The sequence below is a fragment of the Thunnus thynnus genome, chromosome 19 (genome assembly GCF_963924715.1).
Source record: "Thunnus thynnus chromosome 19, fThuThy2.1, whole genome shotgun sequence".
Classification (NCBI taxonomy): Eukaryota; Metazoa; Chordata; class Actinopteri; order Scombriformes; family Scombridae; genus Thunnus; species Thunnus thynnus.
The window spans coordinates 10,540,926-10,566,609 of NC_089535.1; the positions used below are offsets into that span (position 1 = coordinate 10,540,926).

General features: G+C 44.4%; 1 protein-coding gene across 1 annotated transcript; it reads right to left on the reverse strand.

The window, feature by feature from the left end:
- Positions 1-1,444: 1,444 nt before the first annotated feature.
- notch1a (notch receptor 1a) lies at positions 1,445-25,684 on the reverse strand. Its single transcript, XM_067573702.1, has 34 exons — positions 25,446-25,684; positions 24,211-24,292; positions 16,511-16,773; positions 16,074-16,412; positions 14,857-14,979; positions 14,517-14,750; positions 14,246-14,401; positions 13,941-14,126; positions 13,701-13,814; positions 12,994-13,107; positions 12,642-12,875; positions 12,431-12,541; positions 10,985-11,177; positions 10,735-10,880; positions 10,498-10,611; positions 9,748-9,867; positions 9,478-9,630; positions 9,151-9,379; positions 8,842-9,043; positions 8,593-8,746; positions 8,281-8,465; positions 7,960-8,092; positions 7,561-7,818; positions 7,345-7,457; positions 6,656-7,227; positions 6,108-6,548; positions 5,837-5,982; positions 5,519-5,732; positions 5,283-5,367; positions 4,999-5,161; positions 4,545-4,843; positions 4,292-4,439; positions 4,088-4,185; positions 1,445-3,977 (listed from the first exon to the last, which is right to left on the reverse strand). Exons 1-34 carry the CDS (start codon positions 25,501-25,503, stop codon positions 2,718-2,720), a joined length of 7,440 nt encoding a protein of 2,479 aa, XP_067429803.1. The 5' UTR covers positions 25,504-25,684; the 3' UTR covers positions 1,445-2,717.

The window sequence follows — 25,684 nt, forward strand, 5'->3', positions numbered from 1 at the left end:
TGTCAAATATGCAATGCATATACATTAGTTATCTGATGGTGACCTAAACAGTGTCATTTAGTGTGGAGAAATGAGCGTGCACTTCAAGTAGTTCTCTGGGTTTCAAGTATAAACTGAATTTAATTAATGGATTTGTTCTTTTCCAGATCAGCCTGTTATAAATGGACATCAAATCTTTTTCCCAAAGATCCAGGACGCATCTTTAGAACCATTGAGAATCTAATTAAACATCTAGATAATGTCGGCAATAGGAGGGGATCAACAGCTTGTTACTGTTAAATTGCTCTGTTTGTGTGGTGGCATCCACTCATTTTATTTAAAGATCCCCACCAGAATTGTTTTCAAGACATATAAAAAATATTTTGATTTGATGAATCATTTCTGTGTGATCTGTTTTTTCCACAAAAAAAGTTCAGTTACCTATTTTAAAATGATATTCTCTCTCATTAACTGCTAGACACAAGTCAGTTCTCAGAATATGTGCACTGGAGGCTTCAAGTTTCCACATCACATCAGTATAAGTTGCATATTGGACCCTGATTGGCTTCCATACTGGTTATGATGTCACAAAATCATGCTTATATGTATATGTCTTAAAATCAGACAACGGGAGCTTAGAGAAACTTTCCCCCATCAGCAGTTGAATGTGAAAACAGCCTTGAAAGTATCAAACTCTGCACATCTATCATTATGCACAGTGAAGGTTAAATATCCAAGTAAAATAAGACTTTAAATATCTAAAATTGTGCTGCACAGTAGAAGTGATGTTTTCCTCCTTCCAGGTTTCCAGTGTCATTGCGCACTAGTTTATGGCCACTAGATGGCATCAGTCACTGATAGATTAAAAAAAAAAAAACTGAATTTGATCTCTGTCCTTCTACACCATGCAGGACACAGACAGTAAAGCAACCTTGAAGGTTAGTAAGGTCATTTATTAATATACAACCCTGGAGAAAATTGCATCAACATCAGAGATACATCACAAATTTTTTAAAAAACACAGGATGGGCATTATAGTATGTCTACGCCCCTGGGCTCACCAATAAAATCTCAAATACTGACTTTCTTTCCTTTATTTGGGCAGTTACATAGTTAGCAAAAACTTTGTGGAAAAACAGTAGTGGAACCAAGGTCACAAAGGGTGCGTTGGTTTTCCTGGAAGAAGGTGCAGCTGTGTGGAAGCCTGCCTTCCACAGGTAAGATAAAACATGGAGGACAGCACACGGCACAAAGCGTGGCATCCACAAATCTTTCTTTTGCAAAAACATTATACATTTTTCCTCTTTCCATCAGTCACCAACTCCTGTAATGATGAGCTGTGTTTACTTTTCATATTATTGAAATGGATGTTGCATCTAGTTTGAGGAACTGCAGAAGAGTTAACTATACTGTCAGCCACGTAATTTTTACACCACAAGAGAGAAATAAACATGAGAGAAAGGCATTAAAGCTTAACAGTTGCTTTTATTGAATCAAGACCATTTTTACAAAACATTTTTAATCAGGAAATACTTTGCAAACTACAACTTTGCATGAACATTGATTTTGAATTACATCTTTTCTTAAAAACATTTTTATCTCTGGATTAGTTTATAAAACATGACATTTAGACACCTTAAACTACACTCCTTTACAAAGTGCAGTTGATGTCATTAAGGTCCCTATTTCTTTCACAGTGTTCTCCACCTTGAAGACATTTGTACAAGAAATCTCTCAAATACATTGCTTTTCTTAGGAAAAACAAAAATCACACTGGCACTATTTTTAACTGTGGCAAATGTAACATTTCAACTTTTCTACAGGGGGGCAGCAATTTAACACTTTAAAAGGTTAAACATGGTAACCATAATCACTGATTTGGGATACAATATGAAATAAAGAAACCTTTCATCATAAATTATCACAAATCAATTACCCAGCACTAGCCCAGACCATTATTAATTAAAAATTGGCTCAGGTTGACTTAGATGCATTTCCACTCATTTTGCCATGAATCGTAGAGATAGTGATATTTGTTTCTGTGCTTTGAGGTCCCAAATCTCCTATGTAAATTACAGTTAGCTCTGTTGAATGTCTCTCATTATCATTTAACCAAGAGAGGACAGTGTAGTGAGCTATAATTACGAATGGTGACATCTCATATATATATATTTGATCATCATCTAACACAGACTCAGTGATAAGACTTAGTGAAATGTTGTTCAGTAACAAAACCTGTCCCTTAAAAAGACAAAAGAGGTTAAAATATAATTAATTAATACTGAAATTTTTAAAATAATCTATAAAAGTCAAAAGAAATCTGTACAAACATAAGGTAATGCAAATCCAAAAAATAAACCTTGTGGAAAGCGATGCGCAAAAAGATTAAAAATAAATTCAGTGAATATAGCAACACAAGACACAAATAAATAGCCAGTGTACACATCTAGGAGTCTTTTTCTGATATACACCCCTTTTAAACGGTTTCTAATCTTCCCATACATAATGAAACAAAAAAATAAAAAAGCATAAATATAAAAGCATCTTCTTTATATTTCAGGTCAAAAAAAGCACATAAATAAATACAAAATTACTAAAACTGTTTTTATCGTTAGTATAAAAACTGATAATAAAAAAGGAGCATCTTCAGTCTGGAGACAGGTTTGTCACCCTCTTTCTGTATGAACTTTGTATATATATTTTTCCCACTAAAGAGTTTTTGTTCATTTTACAAGTCTCTACTTAAACTGGTCTGGGATCAGATTCATCTGCGAATGGATACTTGTAGGCGGGCTGGAGATGCCTTCCGACCAATCGGACATGTTGGAATGTGGGGACGAGCTGGACCACTGGTCGGGGGAGCCGGGGGAAGGGGTTAGGAACGGGTGGTCGGGCACCTGTAGCTGGTGGTTAGGTGTGTTGTCCATGGGGCCAGAATAGCTGTGTTGGGAGGGAGGGGTGAGAAACTGGGTTCCGAGGATCTGCGTCTCCTGGGGCATTACAGTGTGGATGGGCATAGAGCGGCCTGAACTGTTGTTTGGCTGCATGTCGGGGCTGTTCAGCTCGATGTTGGGGAAGCTCTGGGTCATGGACTGCCCGGCTGTAGTGGAGTTGGAGTTCTGGTGCTGGAGCTGCCGTGAGTGAGCCTGCTGCATCATGTGCGCAGATGAGTTGAGGTGGCTGGTCTGCAGATTCTGGTAGCCCATGATTTGCGATAGAGTGGCAGTGCTGACGCCGTGCAGAGGACCCATCATGTTGTGGGACATGGGTGGTGCCTGGGCGAAGCTTCCTTGCTGGCCTACACCTGGGTGCATCCTGGACACCCAGTCACACTGGCCTACTCTGCTGCCACCTATGGATGCTGTGCCCTGACTGCTGGGGCTGGACACAGGCAGGTGGGAGAGACGGGGTGGGTTGGGGTCAAAAGACATACACCCCATATCCTTGCCCATGCTCATCTGGCCCATATGAGAGTCACCATTCCCTTGTAGGTGATTGAGAGACATAGGTGGGGACTGCTGGAAGGGTGACGTCATGGGAGGAGAGGCTACATCAGACATGTAGCCATGGGGTGACTCGAGGGACTCAACTGGTGAGAGGACAGCCGTTGTGTCCAGCAAATTATTCTTCCCATCGAGCGACTTTTTCTTCTTCATTCTATTATCTTTGCCCCCATCCTTCCCTCCTTTTCCGGAGCTAAGTTTGCGAACTTTCTTAACAGAGAGGTTTGGTTTGAGGTTGCTAAGATAGTCATTGGGGGAACAGAGAGGTGGAGAGAGGCTGGAGGTGCTAAGAGGGCCACTGTGAAGGCCAGGACTCCTGACAATGTTGTACTCATCCAGAAGGCGTACAATATCGTGGTGCATGCGTTCCTGGGCGATATCTCTGGGCAGCTGGTCAAGATGGTCAGTGATCTCACGATTGGCAAAGTGTTCCAGCAGAACCTTGGCTGTCTCGTAGCTGCCCTCACGGGCTGCAAGGAACAGCGGTGTCTCTTCCTAGAAAAACAAGAAAAAAAAAACTGTAAATACACTAGGTTCACTTCTGTAAATGTAAAGTTGTAAATACTTGTTATGTAGCTCCCTCACAGTCACATCATTTCCCATACCTTGTTGTCTTGCATGTCTTTGTTGGCGCCATTTTTCAGCAGCACCATGGCAGCCTCTACATTGTTTACAGCCGCGGCCCAGTGAAGAGCAGATTTACCTGCAGAAAGAGAGAGAAAAAAGAGTGGGTGGATTATCATAACAACTCATCACAGTGAAGGACTTTAAGAACTGAGGAGATGATAGGTTGATAAAACGTTAGCTACCAGAATCATCGGTGGCATTAGCATCAGCGTGGCAGTTGATAAGTTCCTCCACCATCCCGTCAACGGCCAATCGGGCAGCCAAAATCAGCGGTGTTGTTCCATCATGCATGCGAGCATCAAGATCAGTGGCGCGGTTTCGGATCAGAATCTGCAAGAACAGAGACTTGTTAAGTGCTTTAAAGACAGCAGGACAAACTTTATCAAGAATCAAAGCCTGGAGAGCTGTGAGACTCTGGAAGGGGGAAGTGGTTACCTGGAACACTCCCTGTGCATCTGCAGCCACAGCAGCATGTAGAGGAGTGCGTCCCATGTTGTCCTGTACATTGGCATCAGCGCTGGACTCCAGGAGGCGTTTGGCTGCATCAGAGCGGGCATACCGAGCGGCCAGGTGGAGGGCAGTCTCGCCTGTGCGGTCAGTCTGGTTGTGGAGGTTGGCCCCCTGGTAAATAAAGTCAGAGATGATTTCTGCTGAGGGATCCTCCTCCTCTTCACTGTTACCAGTCTCAAGTCCTCCACCGCTGCAGGATGCGATCATCAGGGGAGTGAAACCATCTGAAAGAGGAAGGGTAAGGAGTGTAAGTTCCCAGTCATGTGCCTGTCATTGTTCACAGGACAAAATCTTTTAGGGGCTTTTAAATGTTACACAGTGCTAAATTATTGTGTAAAAAAAAGTCTGAATCAAATAATGCTTGTAAAAGTGCACACACCGGGTCCTCTGACATTGACATCCATACAGTCATTCTCTATCTCTCCCTGAGGAGGTGTAGGGGCAATGGATGCAATACGTAGGTCAGCTGCATCCAGATGCTGCTGTGTCCATTTCCTGTGGTCAGTATGGTCACTCAAATCCAACATGGCCTGCTCCTCAAACTGAAAAACAACAATCATTACGAAGTCAGTATTGCCACATATGAAAATGGTTGTGAATAGCTAGTTTGGTACGACAGTTTATTCAGACAAGAGGAGACTAATATCTAAATATTCCTCTTACCCTGAAGCGCCTGCAGTCTGGATCATCATCACCCCATTCATTTTGATTGTCATCCATAAGATTTATGTCAGAGTTTTTCATAGGCCTGTTGAAAAGCAGTGGCAGGTTAGTTATGACATCAAATACAAAAGACATGTGATACAGTACACTGCTGCCAGTCAGGGCAGAGACAACACACAGCTGGTGGACTTTAAAAAATAGCTGCCTTCATATTTCCACTTTCATAGTCTACTTACTTCAGTCCGACGGAATCCTCTCCCACTGGCTCTCTGCGTTTCTTTTTGCTGGGCTCCGACACTTTGAATCCCTCAGGGAACCAGAGCTGGCCGTGCTCTCGTCGCCGCTTACGCGACACCAAAACACCGAGGCAGATGAAACCCAGAGCAGCCAAACCCAGGAAGACTACATACATGGGATAGAAATCTGAACCGGAGGGAGTAGGTCTCACACCTGGAAAGATAGTCAGAGTCCCTGTGTGTTACTTAGGATTTCAACTTGGTGATCATTTTTGGTGTAAAACTTTGAATATGCATACGAAATGGTAAGTTACATACTTGTGACAGCTTCAATATATGGAACATTGAGATTCCCACTGGAGGCCAGTGCTCCAAGGAATGCAGCTACATCTGTTGCGCTCTGGAAGCATTCATCAGACTGCTGGTAACACTGACGGTTGTCAATCTCCAGGTACACCACAGACCTACAAGCAGAAATGGGTGACAAAAACGTTAACATTCAACACTTTTCTGTATTCCAAATCATTTTATTGTTTAAAATGGAACAGATGGATTCTTCTGATGAAATAATTTTTTTTGTGGTACCTACCCTTTGACTTGCACAGGATCCAGCTCTCTGCGTTTACGTGGGGTGACCATGGAAGACACGCTCTCCTTCACTTGACCTAAAACATTTGCTGGCATTGCAGCCCACTCGGGCCAGCCATCTGCAGAGCGTTTCAGCACGTTATGCTTAACTAGGTCCTGTTCATTGCCATAGTAGGGGAAGATCATTGGTTCTCCTTTGGCATCACGGCGGAACACTACATTGGTGTGGAGAACGCTGCTGAGATCTCTGAGGAAGGCTGAAGAATGATTTTTAAGTTGTTCTGGGGGAATATGAACAACTAGAACTAAATGCCCATCTGCTAGCTTTTCTGGCATGTTGTTGGCACAGTCCAGGCCATCCCATTCACATTCTGCATTGTTGCAGCCCTGGTCACAGTGACCGTCAGCATAGTGGTCTTTGCAGTACTGGTCATACAGCGGGCTGGAAGAGAGGAAGGAGACTGGATTAATACTTTGACATTTCTAAAAGAACACAAATCCAAAAAACATTGCTACTATACACAATTTGTCTCCGTTTTCTAGACTTACTTGCATTGTCCTTCCTGTCCCTGACAATCAAAGCCATCATAGAGACATCCAGGGCTGTTGCACTGGCCATCACATTTCCCATCATTGAAGTAACGCCAGCACTGCAAAGCTGCAGAGCAGTTTTGCCACGGATCATCAAAATTAAGTGAGCAGTCTCCTCCATCCCAGCCACAGGCATGGTTGTTGCACAGCGAGTCACAGATGTGGTTGCCTGCCCACTCGTCACACTGAGGAATCTCACAGCTCACCTCCACTTCCGGAGGTGGGGTGATGTCCCGGCCAAACCCTCCGACGAAGGAATAGTCCAGGATGTGGCACAGTAGGCCGTTGAAATTACTGGGGCAGCTGCACTGGAAGAAAGGCGCGTCTGGGGTGATTTGGCAAGTGCCACCGTTGTAACAGGGGTTGGAGATGCAGAGGCTGTCAGTGGGGGTCTGGCACTCAGGTCCAGTGAAGGTTGTTGGACACAGGCAGCGTGGGCCTAGGTGGCCTGACACACATGTACCTCCATTCCTGCAATTCAGACTCCCGCAGGAGCGAGAATCATACTCGCAAGAGGAGCCGGTGAAGCCCTAGAGGGACAGAAATGAACAAAAGTTAAGATCTTTGTGTTCTCCTTCAGAAAAAAGGGATAGTAAAAGTATTTCTAAAAAGGAAATGATCATAAAAGATCACACAGATGTACTCACAGGTGGGCATTTGCAGATGAAACCATGAGGTGTGTTACTGGCAACAGCACACGTGCCTCCATTTCTGCAGGGTCTCCCTTTGCAGCCATCAAACACCTTGTCACAGCGCTGACCTGGTTAACAGAGACAAAATGTATGTGTCATGTACTCTTGTGAACATTTAGATACCACGCACAGTTGCACACTTGTTATGTGCTGCTGGAAACATGTCAGTACCTGTGTATCCAGTGCGGCATTCGCAGCGGTAGCTGTTGGTGAGCTGAATGCAGTTGTATGACCCCCTGGGATCACAAGGGTCTGACAAACACTCGTTGACATCACCTTCACAGCGCTCACCCACGTAGCCCGCTGGGCACACGCATTGGTAGCCTCCAATGCGGTCCACACACTTGCCATTGTTGAAGCACTTGGGCTCGTTGGTAAGTGGGTCAGTGGACGGGTTGCAGTCATCCAAATTAATCTCACAGTGGACACCTACAGTGGATAGAAACATTGGTTGAGGGAAATATCCATATCCTCATTTTTGTGGTTATCTATATTTGTTCAAATAACAAATTTCTCTTTTTTTGCCAGTGTGAGTCCATGTGTGTATAATTATGCTATGCATGTGTGTACCTTGTGTTCCTCTGGGACAGGAGCACTTGTACGTGTTGATGAGGTCGATGCAGGTACCTCCATTCTGACAGGGCTGAGACTGACATTCATTGATCTCTTTTGAGCAGTTTACACCGTGGTAGCCAGGGACACACTGAAAGAGAAAAAGAAAAAAATCATTAAAGTTGTAAGATTTCAGTCTTAAGCATCTAGACATTTGTGTAAATATTAGTAGACATATCAACAAATATAAAAATTTTACTTAAGTATCTGTTTTATACACATCTCCCATCAAATAATTCAACATTACATTAATTCAACTTTAAATTTATATATATCTACCTCACAACTGTAGCCTCCCAGATAATCAGTACAAATGGCTCCATTCTGGCAAGGATTGGGTGAGCACTCATCCACTTGTTCCTGGCAGTAACTCCCAGTGTAGCCGGCCTGGCAGCGGCAGTAATGTGTGTTTCCGGCATCCAAACACTGGCCTGAGTTCCTACATAGGTGAGCCACCTCCACACCTGAGATAATGGAAGATGAATGGTTTACAGAATGTACAAATCACACACAGGACTTGTAGATTCAATAAATTTAACAAAAATAAGTGATATCACATGATGGAAAATAATTTTTGGCTGGCTTTCGTACCTTGCTGTTTGGCTGCTACCTCACAGGACACACTGGGAATGTCACAGTAGAGGCCAGTCCATCCAGTCTGACACTGGCAGGTGTAAGACGCTCCCTGCTGCCAGCAAGTGCCTCCATTTTTACAGGGAGATGAATCACACCAGCGCACAAGATTCTAACAAGGAGATAAAAAAAGAAAATACTTAATAAACTCTATAAATGGAGGCATGTATAAAATGGTTAACCTGACAAAAGAATATTTCTCCCTACCTGACAATTGACTCCTGTGTAGCCATGAGGGCAGGTGCACTTGTATGTCCCGTAACTGTCCACACAACTGCCTCCATTGAGGCACGGTTTGGAGTCACACTCATTGATATCATATTGACAGTAGCTGCCGGTAAATCCAGGCAGACACAGGCAGGTGAAGGCATTGATTCCATCCACACAGGTGCCACCATTGAAGCAAGAGCTGAAGAAACACACGAAAATAAGTATTGAAACATGATTATACTCATTTTGGGTTCCGTATTCAGCAAGTTTAACAGTTAAGTAATGTATTTTTACAAAGTGAGCCACCTGTCAGTGCAGTCGTTGGTGTTGATCTCACAGTTGATGCCACTGAAGCCAGGCGGACAGGTGCACGTGTAGCTGTTGACACAATCAGTGCAGTTGGCCCCATTCCTACAGGGGTTACTCTCACACTCGTTTATGTCCTGCTCACACCTGCCACCACGAAACCCGGGCAGACAGGTACACGTGAAACTGTTGATACCATCGCGGCACAGACCACCGTTACTGCAGGGATCTGAAACACAGAAAAAGGAAATGAGATAACTGTTTACGAGTGATGTTTTAAACTGTAAACAATGTGAGAACTTGCGATGGTGCAAATATGTTCCTTACTTGGTTTGCAGTCATCAGTGTCTGTCTCACACTTCTGGCCAGTGTAGCCTGGCTGGCACTTGCACTGGTAGCTTCCCATAGTGTTATGGCAAATGGCGCCATTGCGGCATGGGCTCTTCACACATTCATTGATATCAATCTCACACGTTTGACCTTGAAATAAAGAAAAAGATAGTGAAAAAAAATGTTAATCACATTGTCCAGCGGATGGATGGATAGACTGATAAACATGTAAACATGAAATAGGTGAAACAAATAGTTATCTGATACCTTGCCATCCTTCAGGGCAGATGCAGGAGAAGCTCTGGTAGTCTTCAGACTCCTTGCATACTCCACCGTTTTTACAGGGTCTAGCACTGCAGGGGGCCAGCAGGGTCTCACAGTTTTCACCTGGCAGAGAAAAGAACACATTAATGTCTGCATTGCACTGGAAATTGCAACAGTTTCAGCATTCGTCAGTAACACTTCAAAAACAAACACGAGACACAGAATGAATAATAAATATCCCTATATTTCTAGACCTCAGTAAAAATATGTGACATCGATTGCTAGATCCTAGTTTCCATCCCTCTTCCTTATCCATTTCCATGACGACTTGGCCAAACAGGAAGGGCCTTCCTATTTCCTGCTATTGTGTGATCACAGACAGGAAACAGGACGTGGCGGAAGCGGGAATAGGGCTTGGAGCAGGCTCCAGCTCTCTGGCTCGTATTAGCCACTGTGGCATGTTATTCCAAAACACACATACTCTCTTATCCCTGCAAAGCAGACAAGCAGATCTTTCCACACAGAGATGCCAATAACATACATCCCTGTTATTCGCCACTGAGTGATGTTTTTTGAAACAACACAGGATATGATAGGATAGGATAGGATAGGATAAGCCTTCTGTGTGGAAAGTGGAAAGTTGCCTTTACATTTTCAGACCTGCACAAACAGCTGAGTCAGCAGCTAACTAAAATGACAAGCCAGGTATTAGTCTGATCCTTCAAGTGAAAAACAAGCAGCTACATGTCGTACCAGTGTAGGGCAGCAAACAGTTGCACTTGTATCCGGCTACATCATCGATGCAGGTGCCCTGGTTGAGGCAGGGGTTGGAGGCACACTCATTGATGTTAGTTTGGCAGTTAGGTCCTAAAGTGGCGAAATAAAAGGACACACACGAGTTAGATACCAGTGAGCGGAACTCACACTCAAATCTCAATGCGCAAAGGAAACGAAAGGGAGTGACAAGAGGTCACAAGGGTTATAACTGACCTGTGAAGCCGACTCTGCATGTACAGTGGTATCCGCTGGTCATGTCCTTGCAGGTTCCCCCATTCATGCATGGGTTGGACTCGCACTCGTTATTGTTGATGTCACAATTTGGGCCGCTCCAGCCGGAGTCACAGGTACATTTGTAGCTTCAGTAAAAAAAATTAAAAGGAGCAGGTTAGTGGTGCTTTTTTTGTTTGTTTGAGCTCTATTTTTTGCTGCTTGCTCGTCTTAAATATGAATCTGTGCATACCCATTGATGAGGTCCTGGCAACGGCCATGGATACAGGGATTGCTGCCACACTCGTCCACTTGAGACAAACAGGTGGCGTCATTGTAGCCCTCTGGGCAGAGGCAGGTGAAGCTGTTGATGCCGTCAATGCATGTACCCCCGTTGTGACAGGGATTGATGGCACACTCATCGATGTTGATGTTACACATTGCTCCTGAAAGACAAATTATTCCAGCACAATTCATCATATATTCCTGTCAGAATATGAGATTCTGATTAATGTGATTTGATAAATATCTACACCGCCCATTCTAAACAGCCCACAGCTGGACACTTTGCTCTCTGGTGTGGTATTCTTTGAGCCTTTATGCGCTGCTGGCTGTGGTGCACTGTGTGGCTTTTGGACAATAGAGAGAGCTAACACTAAAGACTCCCTGAACATTCAACAGACAGAAGCTGTAGCAGCTCCAATGTGTGCCTAGCCTGGCGGCCCCTGGAGGCCCTTTTGCCTCTCCTCCATTGATTGAATGGCGGCCTGTTGAATAGGCAGAAGGAGGGTTTCAGCTGGATCTGAGAGGGGGAGGTGCTGCCAGGAGGGGAGGGGGGGGGGTTGCTACTCTCCCTATTCACACACACACACCACCCCCCCATCCAGAGAGAACTAACCTCGCCCAGGGTTGTTTACAGGGACAGAAGGCCAGACCCATTTCACACACGGCCGAGTAACAATTAAACCCCCCTCTGATCCCCTACCCAGCACCCTCCTTCTCTGCTCTTCATCAATCAGGAGGGGAGGGCCCAACTGCCTGATCTTCAGTTACAATAGTCCTCTGTCCCTCTGTGTCTCAGTCCCGCCGTGCCCTCCACACTCACCCTGTCAGCACAAAAAGATGGAGGGGAGGAAGAGGAGGAGGGATGCACAGCAGCCTGCACACACACACTTGTTCCTCCCTGCCCCCTCTTTAGCATAATCACGCAGCCACTACCAGTCAGAACCGGCTCTGTTGGGCCATGAAAGAGAAGGAGACAAGAGTGCTCCCCTTGTCTGGATAAGACTTTGTCACCAAAGTTTGATATACTGGTACATTACAGGTAGTTGTGTGCCAACACAGTAAATGAAGTGGAGTGAGTTATCAGTGGGATTTGTCATGCAATTACACACAAATGAACACCAGATATGTGATTAAAGGCCAGTCTCTTTTCCTTTTAAAGTATCAACTTACAAACTCTTTCCAGGCTCAACGTCACAGTCTTTTCAAATGGCAAACAAAGTTAGTGCTTTGTGTTGGTGTTTATGTGTGTATCAGGTTGGGGGACTGTGTTCCTTTCTGTATTCCTCCCATCCCACACAGGCAATCTGACACCATTGTTCTGCAGGAGTGGACCCGCCAGCCACCTGTCCTATCTGCCCCTCCTTGTGCTCAGGGGACCATCCCCCTGCACCTGTAAACTCCACCTAGTGCTCACCTGTGTAGCCTGGCTCACATGCACACTCGTAGCCATTGATTTTGTCGATGCACCTCCCGTAGTCGCAGGGTTTGCCCTTACAGTCGTCCAGGTTCACCTCACAATTGAAACCTGTACATTGGAACACAAGTAAGCAAAGGATATAAGGACAGTCTAGATATATTAACTGTAAGGATCTGACAAAGTTGAACGTGGACGTCTAAATTTTCACCTGCAGTGCCTTTGGGGCAGGAACAGATATATGTGTTCTCCCTGTCCTGGCAAGTGCCACCGTTCTTGCAGGGCTGGCTTAGACACTCGTTGATGTTGGTCTCGCACAGGCGGCCGGTGTAGCCAGGGCGGCAGTAGCATGTGAAGGAGGCTAGGCCATCCTTACAGGTACCATAGTGGCAGGGGTCAGAGTAGCACTCGTCAATGTCGGTCTCACAGTGCTGCCCTGTGTAACCTGGACAGGAGAATAAAGTAAGTATTTAAAAGAATAATGGCAATGTTCATTTGGAGAGAAACTAGGAAAATGGAAGATTCAAACTGGAATATTCAGTAAAAGCAATAGTTTGTTGTACCTTCAGCACATTCGCAGGTGTACTTGTTGGGACCATCAGTGCATTTTGCTCCATTCTTACAAGGGGTGCTGGCACACTCATCAATGTCTACCTGACACAGACTCCCTGAAAAACCTGCAGATGCATTGAACAAAATAGAGATTTTAACTTTTCTTCAGATTGGTTTATTAATTATTATTGTTAAATGTGTGGAATTGTACAGTGTACAAAATGTTGAAATGTAAAACAAATCCATATTTTAAATAGGTCTGCAGGACATTGAAGGTCCTAATGAACCATTCCACAACACTCCTTTCACCCCCCAACCCCCCATCTTAGCTCTTACTGTGCAGAGAAACTGTTCTTTCAAACCACAACACAATAGCCTCCAGATTACCGGCCATAAACCAATCCCTGCCCCCGGTTTTGGCGCTAAGCTCTTACACAAACTCTCATGCCCGCCAAATATGCTAATGTTTCTGCAACTTGATCTACTCTGTCCTGTTCACTCAAAAGAAAACTTAAGTAACACTATTAGACGAGGTGGATCATTTACATTCATCCAGTGAACCATATATGGTGTGCTGCACTCATTAACAGATAAGTAAATGATCCACGCTTTTATAGCCTCTTCTCTGCTTCTATTGTTTGAACAAAAACAGTTTATAAGAGACTCAAAGGATAAGAACCTATTTCCTTTACCCTATCTTTCCCATTCATTTCCTCACCTTTGGGGCACTCGCAGTGGAAGGAGTTGATCTTGTCAATGCATTTGCCATTGTTGAGACAAGGTTGGCTGGCACACTCATCTGTGTTGATATGGCAGAACACACCCTCATATCCTGAAATAGACACCGCAGGATACAACAGTTATTAGAGAAATCATGTTTCTTTTCTTGCCTTTGTCCCAACTCAAGCATTAAACTCAACCCTTCCCCACTCCATGCAATATAAACGAATGCTCTTACCTGGCATACAGATGCAGTGGAAGCCTCCAATCTGGTCCAGGCAGGTGGCGTCATTATGGCAAGGATTAGACATGCATTCATTGACATCCATCTCACAACGAGGTCCTTCATATCCTTGAAGACACTTGCACTGGAAAGAGCCTTTGGTGTTGAGGCAGCGACCACCGTGTTCACAAGGATTGGCACCTAAAACATTTAAGGTACAAGATATGTCATACATCTGTGGTCATTTATACATGATATCTATAAAAAACTGAAATCATAAACTACACCAGGAGAAAGAAACGAATGACTTTATGACTTACCAAGGGAACACTCATCAATGTCCAGGTTGCAGGCTGACCCAGTGTAACCTGGGGGACAGGTGCAGATTGCCTTGCCATTGACTGGGTTTGTGTCACAGTTGGAGCCCTTTTGACATGGGTTGCTGATGCAAGCATCATCAAGGTGGCACAGCAAACCTGTGAGCAACACAAGAAAAACATTTTCGTCAAACCGTGTCATTATATTTAATTACCTCATCAAGATTATGATCTATGTGCACACTATGTCTGGAGGAGCCGCAGATAGTCGTACCTGTGCGCCCATGAGGACACTCGCAGAAGAAGGAGGCGACGCGGTCGTGGCAGGTGGCACCATGGTAACAAGCCGCGCTGGCACAGTCGTCGATGTTCTCACTGCAGTCGTCACCTGTCCACCCGTTGACGCAGACGCAGTGGTAGCTGCCATGAGTGTCGTGGCAAGTCCCTCCGTTCTGGCATGCATTGGGCATCAACTCACACTCATCCACATTTTCTGTGCAGTATTGGCCTGCGAAAAACAAAGCACAATTTGAGGAAGGTTTCCAAATGTTTTCTATGCATTTTTCTAATAAAATGTTCAAATTTCTATGGTTATCCTCTTGGAAAAAGGTTACCTGTGTAATGAGGTGGGCACTGGCAATTGTAGGTGTTCACACCATCCACGCACACGCCACCATTCTGGCAGTTGTGGCCTGGACAGTCATCGATGTTATGCTCACAGTGCTGACCGGTGAAGCCTGATGAATAGGGAGGGGGAAAAAAAACAATATATGAAAAAGTGAGGAGTGACAAAGACATAAGAAAACCATCTGGAAACATTTGTTTTAGTTAATAATCACACTGTCCCTTCCTCATCTTATCACTGTGCACTTACGCAAAAGATAAGCTCTCTCTATCCTCGTGGCAGATTGTTTTAATGCTCCGCAGATGACAGTGCGGCATGTCCCCTCCTCAAACATCAAAGGCTTGAGTGGGTGTTTTATAGCCACTATTGTCTGATTAACTATCAACCCGCAGCTCTGCAGGTGGCGTGCAGCTTCGCTATCTGTCCACATTCCGACACGGACACCCACAAGAGTGACACAGCATGGGTTAAACTTTAACCCACAGCACCACAATATCCCTCATTCATCTGCATATCATATTGTTTCTGCATCAGATAAATAATACAGGCGCATGAAAGCCTCAATAATTATCAAATTTTTATCTTTTCAGGAACAATTTACAGAGCAGTATTAATAAAAATGTGCTTTGCGTAATGCGATTTGGAGTGAAAACGGTTTCTCCACAGCTGCACTGGCTCCCAACTATATCAGCAGTAACCACAATTACCCAAGATTAACCAAAGTCTTACACAACAATGCAATGGCTTTGGGTGCCAACACAATAAAGACTAGCCACATTTAGCTGAAAAACAAGATATTTTTGTGTGTGTTTGACCTCATGAATAGGGTGTGGGATTGTGTATATCTATACATTTATTTGTATGTGTGTAACACTGGTGTTGTGGGGGCTCGCTGGTGATTATCAGAAGGAAACGTCTGTGCGACTGCATCCTGCCAGTGGAGGCTGGCAGAAAGAGATGGGAAGGGGGTAACCTCGGATTACTCATCCCGCCCAATCAGATTTTACTACAACAACAGACGGGTTTTTAGGTCAACTGATGTCATGGAAAAACAAAGGTGTGTGTTTTGTGACTACATTAGCCATATGCAACTCCATATGTCACCAGAAAAAAAAATAATTACTACTAATACTACTACTACTACTACTACTACTACTACCACTACTACTACTACTGCTTGTTTATGTGTTGATATGTTTGTGTTACCTGGCAGGCAGCTACAGTCGTAGATGGTGTCTCCCTTCTGGACGCAGGTGCCTCCATTCTGGCATGGTGAGGGGCTGCATGGCATGTAGGGGGTCTCACAGTGCTGGCCAGTATACTCTTGAGGGCAGCGGCAGTGGTATGAGCCCACCTCGTTCACACATACGCCACCATTCAAACAGGGAGAGGGAATCTGGGCGCACTCGTTGACATCTTGCTTGCAGGTTTGACCATGGAAGGCAGGTGGGCAGGTGCAGATGTAGTTGGAATCGAAGGCTGAACACTGGCCACCATTTGCACAAGGATTGGAGGCACATGGGTTGGCGAGCTGGCAGGTTTTACCTTGAAGACCAGGCGGCAAGACAGAAAAATTAATCATTACAACTCATGGTGAAATGAGGCAAAGGACGGTACAAAATTTGAGGATTTTATTTACATACCTGACCACCCAGGTGGACAGCGGCAGCGGTAGGCAGTGAGGGTAATGAGATCACATGTTCCTCCATTGCGACAGGGGGAACTCATGCAGGCATGGTTGGTGGGTGTCAGGCATAGCCGATCGGTGAAACCCAGGCGGCACACACAGCGGAAATCAAATGTGTTGCCATGGGAAACAGCGCGGCATTCGCCACCGTTGCGGCAGGGTGAGGGGCTGCAGGGACTTGGAAACTGGCAACGGTTGCCTACCCAGTCACTGGTACACCTGGAGATAGAAAACAGTAATGATTAGAAAACTAGGATCTTTTTCTTTTAAATCATGGGAACAATTATCTAAACAAAAGTGGAATAATGGGAGGGGTTGGGGGGGGGGGGGTAACGGAGGGGGACTAATAGTTTCCCGCCCAGCGAAGTCCCACTGCAGTGGGACAGGGATGGCATGTTGTTCTAGCGTGTCTCTCTGGATTAGACTCCCTCAGAACCTTGAAAACACATTCTGCTGGGACAACAGACGCCACAAAATAGTCTAGCCGTAACAGCCCATTCCCATCTACCTTTCAGCCCCACGCTGTCCACACTCATCCTCAATGACCGCAGAGATCAAGGGGACTGTGCCGGCTCGGGATGTCCCATATGAAGCACTGCATTCAGGCCCTAAGCCCCTGGCTGCTTCCCTCCCATCCAAACCAAGGACAGATGCTGCTACAGTCACATAGCTCAAACTGGCTGATTATGAGGAGTGAAGACATAAAAACTGAAGATGAGGACAGACCAGCTCTTTTGCAATGTCTGAATAGTAAGGAATTATTCACCCAAAAAGGACAAATCACTGATATTTATTTCCACATTGCAAAGTGCTCATTTAATCTGCTCAAATTGCCTGATATGCATGCAACGGTGAAGTCTGTCACATGTAGGTGAATTTTAAGTCGCCAAAAAAGTGTTTATGTTTGAATTGGAGCTTGTGTGTGAGTGTGTAGTTGAGCCCATGAGCGTGTGGGTGTTTATGTGTAAGAGAGGGCATCTGTTGGCCTCCTAGTATCTCCACAGGGAGCAGGTGCGCATGTTAATGAAGGCAGCTGTTGGACAGGACTCCTCCTCCTCCTCCTTCCCCCTCCTCCTTTCTCCTCTTCTCCCCTTATCCCTCCTCCCTCCCTCCCCTCTGTCCCCTTGTCAGATGGGGGTGCTGACAAGCCAACCTCTCCTCCAGGGACATAAAGAACCCATGTGAAGTCAGCTGTTGCAACTTCTGTCTCTTCACCCCCGCCCCCCACCCTCAACCACCACACTTTTATCTTAATTCCTCTCTTCCTTACCTGTTCCTCATTTGATTTCCTTTTTTCTATGCACCATTGCCCCTTCATTCCCTCTAGCATTCTCCCAGTTTTGGCCTCAACCCACAATCAGCTTTTCAGAGCTGTGTTTTCCCCTTTTTCCCCTGTGAAGACTTTTACAACTCTCAGCAGTTTGCTTTTTACAGCGCTTCCCTTATGTCGCACGGGACTGCTGAAAATTCCCTTGTTGACTTAGTTAGGTGAGACCAATCAGGGAGTTTTTAACAGTCCCATGTGCCCCACAGGGAACCCAGACAGTTGCAATTGGCAGAAGATTGTAAAAGCATTTTGGGAGGCTTTGAAGATTCCCTGCTTCCCATTTCACTTCAACATGAAAACATACTGAATAATCATAAAGGGAATTCACTGTTTTGGTATAAAATCCACATTTGGTTTAGTAAGGAATAATGAAACATAATGAGTGCGTGTGCACTTGTGTGTGTGTCACCCCACACTAACTAACTGTAATAGATCCTCTTTGTCCCTGAAGTCAGTCCAGAGATAAAGATCCACCCACATGCTGAAAAGCTCAGCAGCACACACCACGGCAACAGGTCTCTCCCAGCGATGCAATGTCCCCTCAGGCCGGAGCAGATGCTTCCCCGACCTCTGACCCCAAACACTTTTGTGACTGTGGGACGGCCTTTTTGCCTTCTCTCCCCTCTCTCCTCTCTCCCCGCTGGGCCTGATCTACCATCTGCCACTCTGGGGGTGACTTTATCTTCTGACACAAAACCAGCCCCACTGAGCGGTGGAAATGCCACCGCTGTGGAAAATGTTATGTCAATGACTAAGGGCTGTGCACAGTAATTTCTGTGGGTCAGTGTGAGTTTTATACTCACGGTGGTTCTTTTCACGATGCTTATGAAAGTATTACGATATTACCATTGTCCTCTGTTCTCTCCTCAACATTCATATCTCCTGTTTCACTCCTTAAATGACTATTTTGTTTCTCTCCTTTCCTCCTCATTCATTTTTTTCTCGTTAGCTGATGTTCCCTTGGATGTGTCTAATCATTGGCCAAGGTCTGACCCCTGGGGTCCACATCTGTTAGTAAGACCAAGAACAGAACAGTGTAGCTCTGCTAGAAGAAATGAGAAATTTACTGGGCCCGGAAGGCTCTGAACTCCGACCACAATGACTGCACAATACTAGAATCTGTGTGTTTAATACTTCAGTGAAAGGATGTAAGAGGATGAATAACAGCTAAATACACAAGTGAATCACTGAAGCAAGTGTATGAATTCATTAGTAAGCGATTTATTGTAAATGTATCTCTCTCAAGCTTATAAAAAAGTTAAATAGTAAAAACAGAAAAGAAAGGAACCAATTACATCACTAACCCCAAACCAGATTACCATCTAGGACAAAGGGTAAACCAGATAGAAAGTAAAGATGAATAGTTTCAAGTTACAATTACCAAGTGTGATATGAAAAAAGAGGCTCGTGAAGAGATTCTTTAGATAGTAATTAGGCTATTTCCTGTCTCGCGCTCTAAAACGAGTGAGGTGTGAAGATTTATGAGAGTCAGTCACACTGATCGGGACTGAACACCTGCTTGACTAATGACTGCAAGATCACTTTTCATACACAAAATACTTGTTCTACTGGTGGCAGATTCATTTTAGTGCTCTCCCAACCCTGTGGAGAGATCCCACCTCACAGTCAAACAAGGAAGGAAAAACACCTGCCTGCCACTCCACTTCACCTGATGGTTATCAGTGACAACACAGCTGTAACCTGGAGTCCATTACTCAGGTTGCTTTTAGTGGTCTTTCTTGCCACACTGTTGTATGGAGACATCAGTGATAATGAAGGGTAACTAACTGTCCTAGCTGGTAACATTTCCTCTCATGAATGTAACTGAAACCCAAATATGGAAACATGTGCACACACACACACATATGCATCTAACCATTTACCCCCTTGCCCCCATGCTATGTGGTGTAACACTGACCTGCCAGAAGAGTTGGTGTTTCTACATTTGACAGCCTGTGCTGGTGAATGTGAACTTTCAGCACCCACTATAGCCAAATAGCTTCTTATCTCTGTGCTCTGTCAGGCCAGCTTTGATCGCCCCGCTCTGAGGATCTCCAGACACACAGGATCCTGATCACTGCCCAGTCGTAATGTGTTACTATGATGCCAAGTTGACAATAAATGTGCTGGAGATCTTTGTTTGTTTGTGTATCAACGGTTTTCTCCACAGTAGCTTTTTAAGGTTGTTGAAAGTTCTTAAGACTGAAAATCAACAATGAATTTGTTTCCATCTGGGGTAAAGAACCTTTTCCAACAGCGCCCCACCAGCCTCATTCACTGCTGTATCAGAGGGGCCCTGGCATCTAGGGAATGGGCCCAACCAGGGGAGTGGCAGCCTTAGAGCTTAAACCGCAATAAAAGTACAACACCAGCAGGCGCACTTGACCCAGCCATGCACTTGTATGCTCCTGATTCGCTTAAGCCCACATGGAGCTGAGCCTTAACAGAGACCTGCCTGGTAATCCTATAGGAGGACAAATCAAGAGCAGCATTCCTTGAGGGAGAGTGGAACATCTTTTTAGTGTGTTCGCCCTAGACAGTCTTTATGGGTGAGAGATTTTATCATCAATATACAACAACACCAGACAGCTCTGTGCAAGGTCAGAAAAGTCTGATCACGACAACCGCTGCAGACTTTCAATTTTGTCTTGAGTCTATTTCCGTCAGACGTCTTGCAGTATTTCAGACATGTAGTAAGACAGTTGAGATGTTTTTCTGTGTTTATTATTAACAGTCACTTCAAACCAAAACAGTGTCCATTTCAGCAAAGCAGCATCAACAGTCAGTCACTCATGCAACGGCGGGGTCGGCGGGCAACAACCTTTCAACTTCGGTATGCCGTCATTACTGTCTCACAAATGGAATCTAAATTTGACTGACACGACGCTGTGCCCTTGCATGTTTTTAAGCTGCCTACATAACTACAACTCCATGAGAAACAGGAAGCCCCAGACCTTCAGATAACCTTTTACTTCACAGAATCACGATCGTGTGCTTCCCCATTGTAGCGGCTTGTTGCCGTTTCCGTGTGTCTAGTATCACCACAAACTGTACTTTTATGTCTAGACAAAATTATAATTTCCGCAAACTCAACACTTTTCCAGCAACAATCTAATTTCTGTACCAGATATGATTTAAATGAGCACAGAAACCCTGATTATAATAGAGTTGCAAATCTACGGGGAAATTCTTCAAAATATTTGATGTCTTCAACCAAACAAAGATTATTTCAATTCCCCATCCAAGTCTTTAAATGCTCTCACGTTCCCTCTTTGTTATTTCTGAGTACGTTTGTGCCGCTACAGAGAAACATTGTCCTAGAAAGACAAAATGTAGTAATATCGGACAAAGATGAGTTGAGGCCAGACCTTTGTTTTACTATGTAGAAATATATAGAAATGTATAATTTCAAATAAAAAAAACAAACCAAACAGTAAACAAGACAGTTAAAGCAAGAGCCAAATCAAGTTTAAGCTAGCTGGTGAGATAGCCACGGCTAGCTTTCTTGTGTCCTTTAATTGAAATACATACATTTTAATGAACAAAAGTTTTGGCAATTTAGGTTGTTATCCAACATAGATAAGGAAATTCAGTAGGGGAGAATAAAAACTGCTAAACTTGTCATGCTAAATGGTAATTAGCCTAGCTTAACAAACTGACTGCCATCTCAGCTTATGACTGCTGGAATCCATGATTTAATGCGGTTAAGTCACTCTTAAGTCACACATCTAAATGCATTAAATTGTAGATAAATATCTTATATTGATTTTAATGTATCAACAAATGGTCGGAGAGCTAAAAGAACATTTTGTTTGTTGATACTCATAAGCCCTGATGTTTTGTTGAAAGGTAAATTGGGGTTTTTAGGTCTATGCCAATGATTTTCTTTTTTTTTGTAGAATATTCAGCCTTAAAAGCCATAAAATGAAGGCATTACAATATGTCTATCTATTACACGATTGACAGACAGCTTAAAATATCAAAACCCTCTGTAGTTACTACTCTCTGCCTTTGAGGGGCAGAGTATCCCAGAACAAATGATGAACTCAATCAAACACAGACGGATAAATATACACCAATTAGATAAACAGGATACAAGCCTGTTCCTGTTAGGGATGATCCATATTGAAAGAATTTAAATTAAGGCATGCTATTTTTACAACCAGGAAGCACAGAAAACATCCTTTCTGCAGACAAGGGAAACATACCAATTTTGTCTCAACACGGACGTCATCCCAGTAAACCCATCCGTGAGACATTTGATTACCACAGTTTACACCAAGACTAACCTTGTTCTCTATGCCAACATGTGATTTCACTCTCTGTTCTTGCACTCGTGGGAATTGCACTGAAAGAGGATTTAACTTCTAACACTGTCTGTCACTGTATGCTTACACTCTGCATCATAAACCACAATATGACTCACTGGTAGCTGCAAGACCTGCATATGTGGGTTACAAATATTTGAACCTTCGACCTTCCATTAGACACCGTATGACAGGAATTGCGCATCTTAACCTCACACAACTCAATCCTAGTCTGAATCTGGGGCACTGCTTTTCACCTAATCGTCACAGTGCCAACCTCGCATAAAACATCCCCTGGTGGACTTTCCACCCATGTCATTACACGTTCCCAAACTGAACTTGGAGGTTAATGTGGCAAAATATGCAAATCATCATTTTTGTGGTGATATGATGAAGCAATGATAAAAACACAAGTTGAACCATTATTGGAAGTCCCCTCCCTCCCCCTTGGTATAGACGCTATACTCCTGACCCTTGAGCACTGACGCTGAATCTCCCAGTGCACCCCATGACTGATGGCTGCTTGGCTTGGCAGAGATGAATGATTAATGAGAGGAAAAGCAAGAAGGAAGAGAGAGCGCGGGTGGGTGAAGTGATGCTCTTATCCTGTCTGTTTTTAATTGGACTGAGCAGAGATGGAGACCACAATAACAGCTTTGTGGAGGAGGAGGGGGAGGAGGGACGGTTTCTGTGTGCGAGTGCATGCACACGTGCGGAGCTCTGTGCGTGTGTGTGTGTGGAGTGTGTGCAGATTAGATACTGTGAATTTGTGGCCCTGGGCTAGTAGCTTGGTCTCTTCAATAGGTCCCCCGTGTCCCCACAGAACAGATAAGCGCCTGCCTTGACCACATGCCCTGAAGGTGAAACAGGCCACCCCTGAGCTTCTATAGAATGAAATAAAAAATGACTCCACAACTACAAATCACGATGAGAAGTGAAACAAAATCTTCCCTTCCTCATTTCACCTCATTTTTTGTCTTTTTGCACAAGAAAACTCTGCAGCTCACAGACTTACATGTACTGTAGGTCAGCTAAAAGGAATATGTTATCATATTAAGTGTCTCACTCACAAACGATTAACATAAATAGCCTAAACAAATAGCTGACAATCTGCCTCTTTTTCTGTTCCCACTTGTTTGCCTTCAAATTTCTGCACTTTATTCCAATTAATCTCACTCTCTCGACATCCAATCCAATTACATTTCACAGCCATCTGGCTTTCTAATGGAGATCACAAGCGGGTAAGGTGGGGGGTGGAGAGGAAGAGAAGGGGGGTTGTGGGGTGTGGGGTGGGGGGTGTCCATTCAGAGAGCAGGAGACAAGCCTTTTGGAGGGAGGTGGGAGGTTATGGTTGGAAGGGGGGGTCAGTGGGGGGTTGTGGCAGGAGTTTGGTGTGTGTTGTGGTGTTTGGGGTGGCTGTGGCATGATGGGAAGGCCCACTCAGATTAGTCACACAGCATTATTCTGACTACAGGACAATGGGTGACGGGCGGCGGGCGAGCCCCAGCTGTCGCCCATGAAAGAGCAGAAAAACAAGATTTAGGACTGGACGCGTCCTCTCACTTCTCTGGTGAAGGGGTCTTGCATTCATTAACAGGCCAACTGATTGGGGGGGGGGGGCTTTTGTCCAGCTACCCCTCTCTCACCTCTGCAGCACTAAGGAATTACACTCTCTTTTTATTTCTTTACTTCTTAAAACTCTTTTGGGGGGCAATGTGTGCAGCTTCATATAGCAATTTTAGCTCCTGGAGAGGTACAGGAGCACACCAGCCCAGAGGAAACTCGAGGGCCTCTGGTTGCCGGGCACAGGGCCCGCTCAAAGGCTGGAATGAAAAGGGGAATATGTGGCCCCTTTTCTTTCCTACCCAAAAGCACTTTCAAGTACCAAAATGACCCTACACTGCACGACTAAGACTGCAAAAATTCCAAAACATCACAACAAATGACATAGGCATTGTTTGTTTTAGTCTCCTGCAACATCTGGTGCATCATATGTTGCTGCTTCTTCTGCTTGTTACTTACTTGCATTCTCCATTTCCATTTGAGGTGGGTTCACATCTTCCGTCATTAAGGCATGATTCAGTGGGTAGAGAGCATTTTAGACCTGTTGAGCACATGAAAAGTATTAAAAACACATATTTTACCCATTCATTAACTCACAAGGAAGTATATACTGTTAATCTAGCTGTTGGGATTAATATGTGCAAGATTAAGCAAAGTAGTGGTAAATTATTCATCAGTGAAATTTCTAAACCCATCTTTATTCACATAGATTTATTTTTTTAAGCACACACGCCCTTGCACATCCCGATCTTTAATTGATTTGTTACACGAGTGTCCGTGGGGGATTTTGGGGGATCCTGTGGTGGACACCGGTGAGGCCAGCGCGCGTGGTGCGTGGCTTTAGGAGCGCACGCTTTGCGGGGAAAGCGCAGCAGCTGCGGGGCTCAGATGCGGAACAAAAGAAATCAGAGTCCAGCACGAGCCATAAAACACTCTCCTCGGGCATTGTTTACCGGCAGACGGGAATAAGAGCACCTCCTCCACCCCCCAGCCGGCACTCACAACACTCTCCCACACATGGAGACAAAAGGTGCCCCCCCCTCACCTCCAACCCCCCACCTCCCCCCCGCGTCTCCCGGCCCCAACACACGCACCAACTTCCATTATCTCCCATGTTATTTAAAACAGGTTTGCGGAACAATTTAAAGCAGGACTTTAACCAAGGCTTACAACCAGAAATTTCTAAAATAAAAAATAACCAATAAAATGTGTTTACAACAAAAAACAATTAGAAATAGACACAATAGGCTTGTAAATCCACATAGTAGGTTTTAGATAACTAGCCTAATTGTTGCAAAGTATAAGGGAGATTGCACTAGTGCGACTGGTCTGTCCGTGGAGACAAAACAAACAGTTTTAACTTGTGTGAAATAACTTTCACAAGCATACGCTGAGGAAGTCAGCAGCCAAGCGCACCGCAGCTCTGGCATCTGCACGGTGAATTTATTCCCACGGCCAGGAAAGGCTCTTAAAATAAGGCAATAAAAGATTGAAGTGAATTTAATAGAACTGTTTCTAATCCTCAACTCATACTTAAATGGCAATTAAAATAGTCTAGTGCTGATCAAATGAATACATCTATTATCCATCCACTAACTTCTTCAGAAATTACTTTTAGTTGTTCCCTTGCTGCGGTTTAATCTACTCAGGTTATCTGCAACATGCATGAGAATATCATTTTGGAGATATTTTACCTTGTGAGATGACGATTGCAGGAATCAGAAATGTTAGTTTCACAAAGAAACGATACATTCCTCCTGTTCAACTTCACAAATGTCGTTGACTCCCACGTAGGGTTCGCATAGATCCACAGTTTGGTATACTCCAGCTGTTGGCCTGAAATAAATAAATATCCTTTGCAAAAAAGGGTAAGTCCAACAGAGAGAGAAAAAGTCGCCAAGAGGACTCAGCTCATAGATGTTAACCTGGTGCC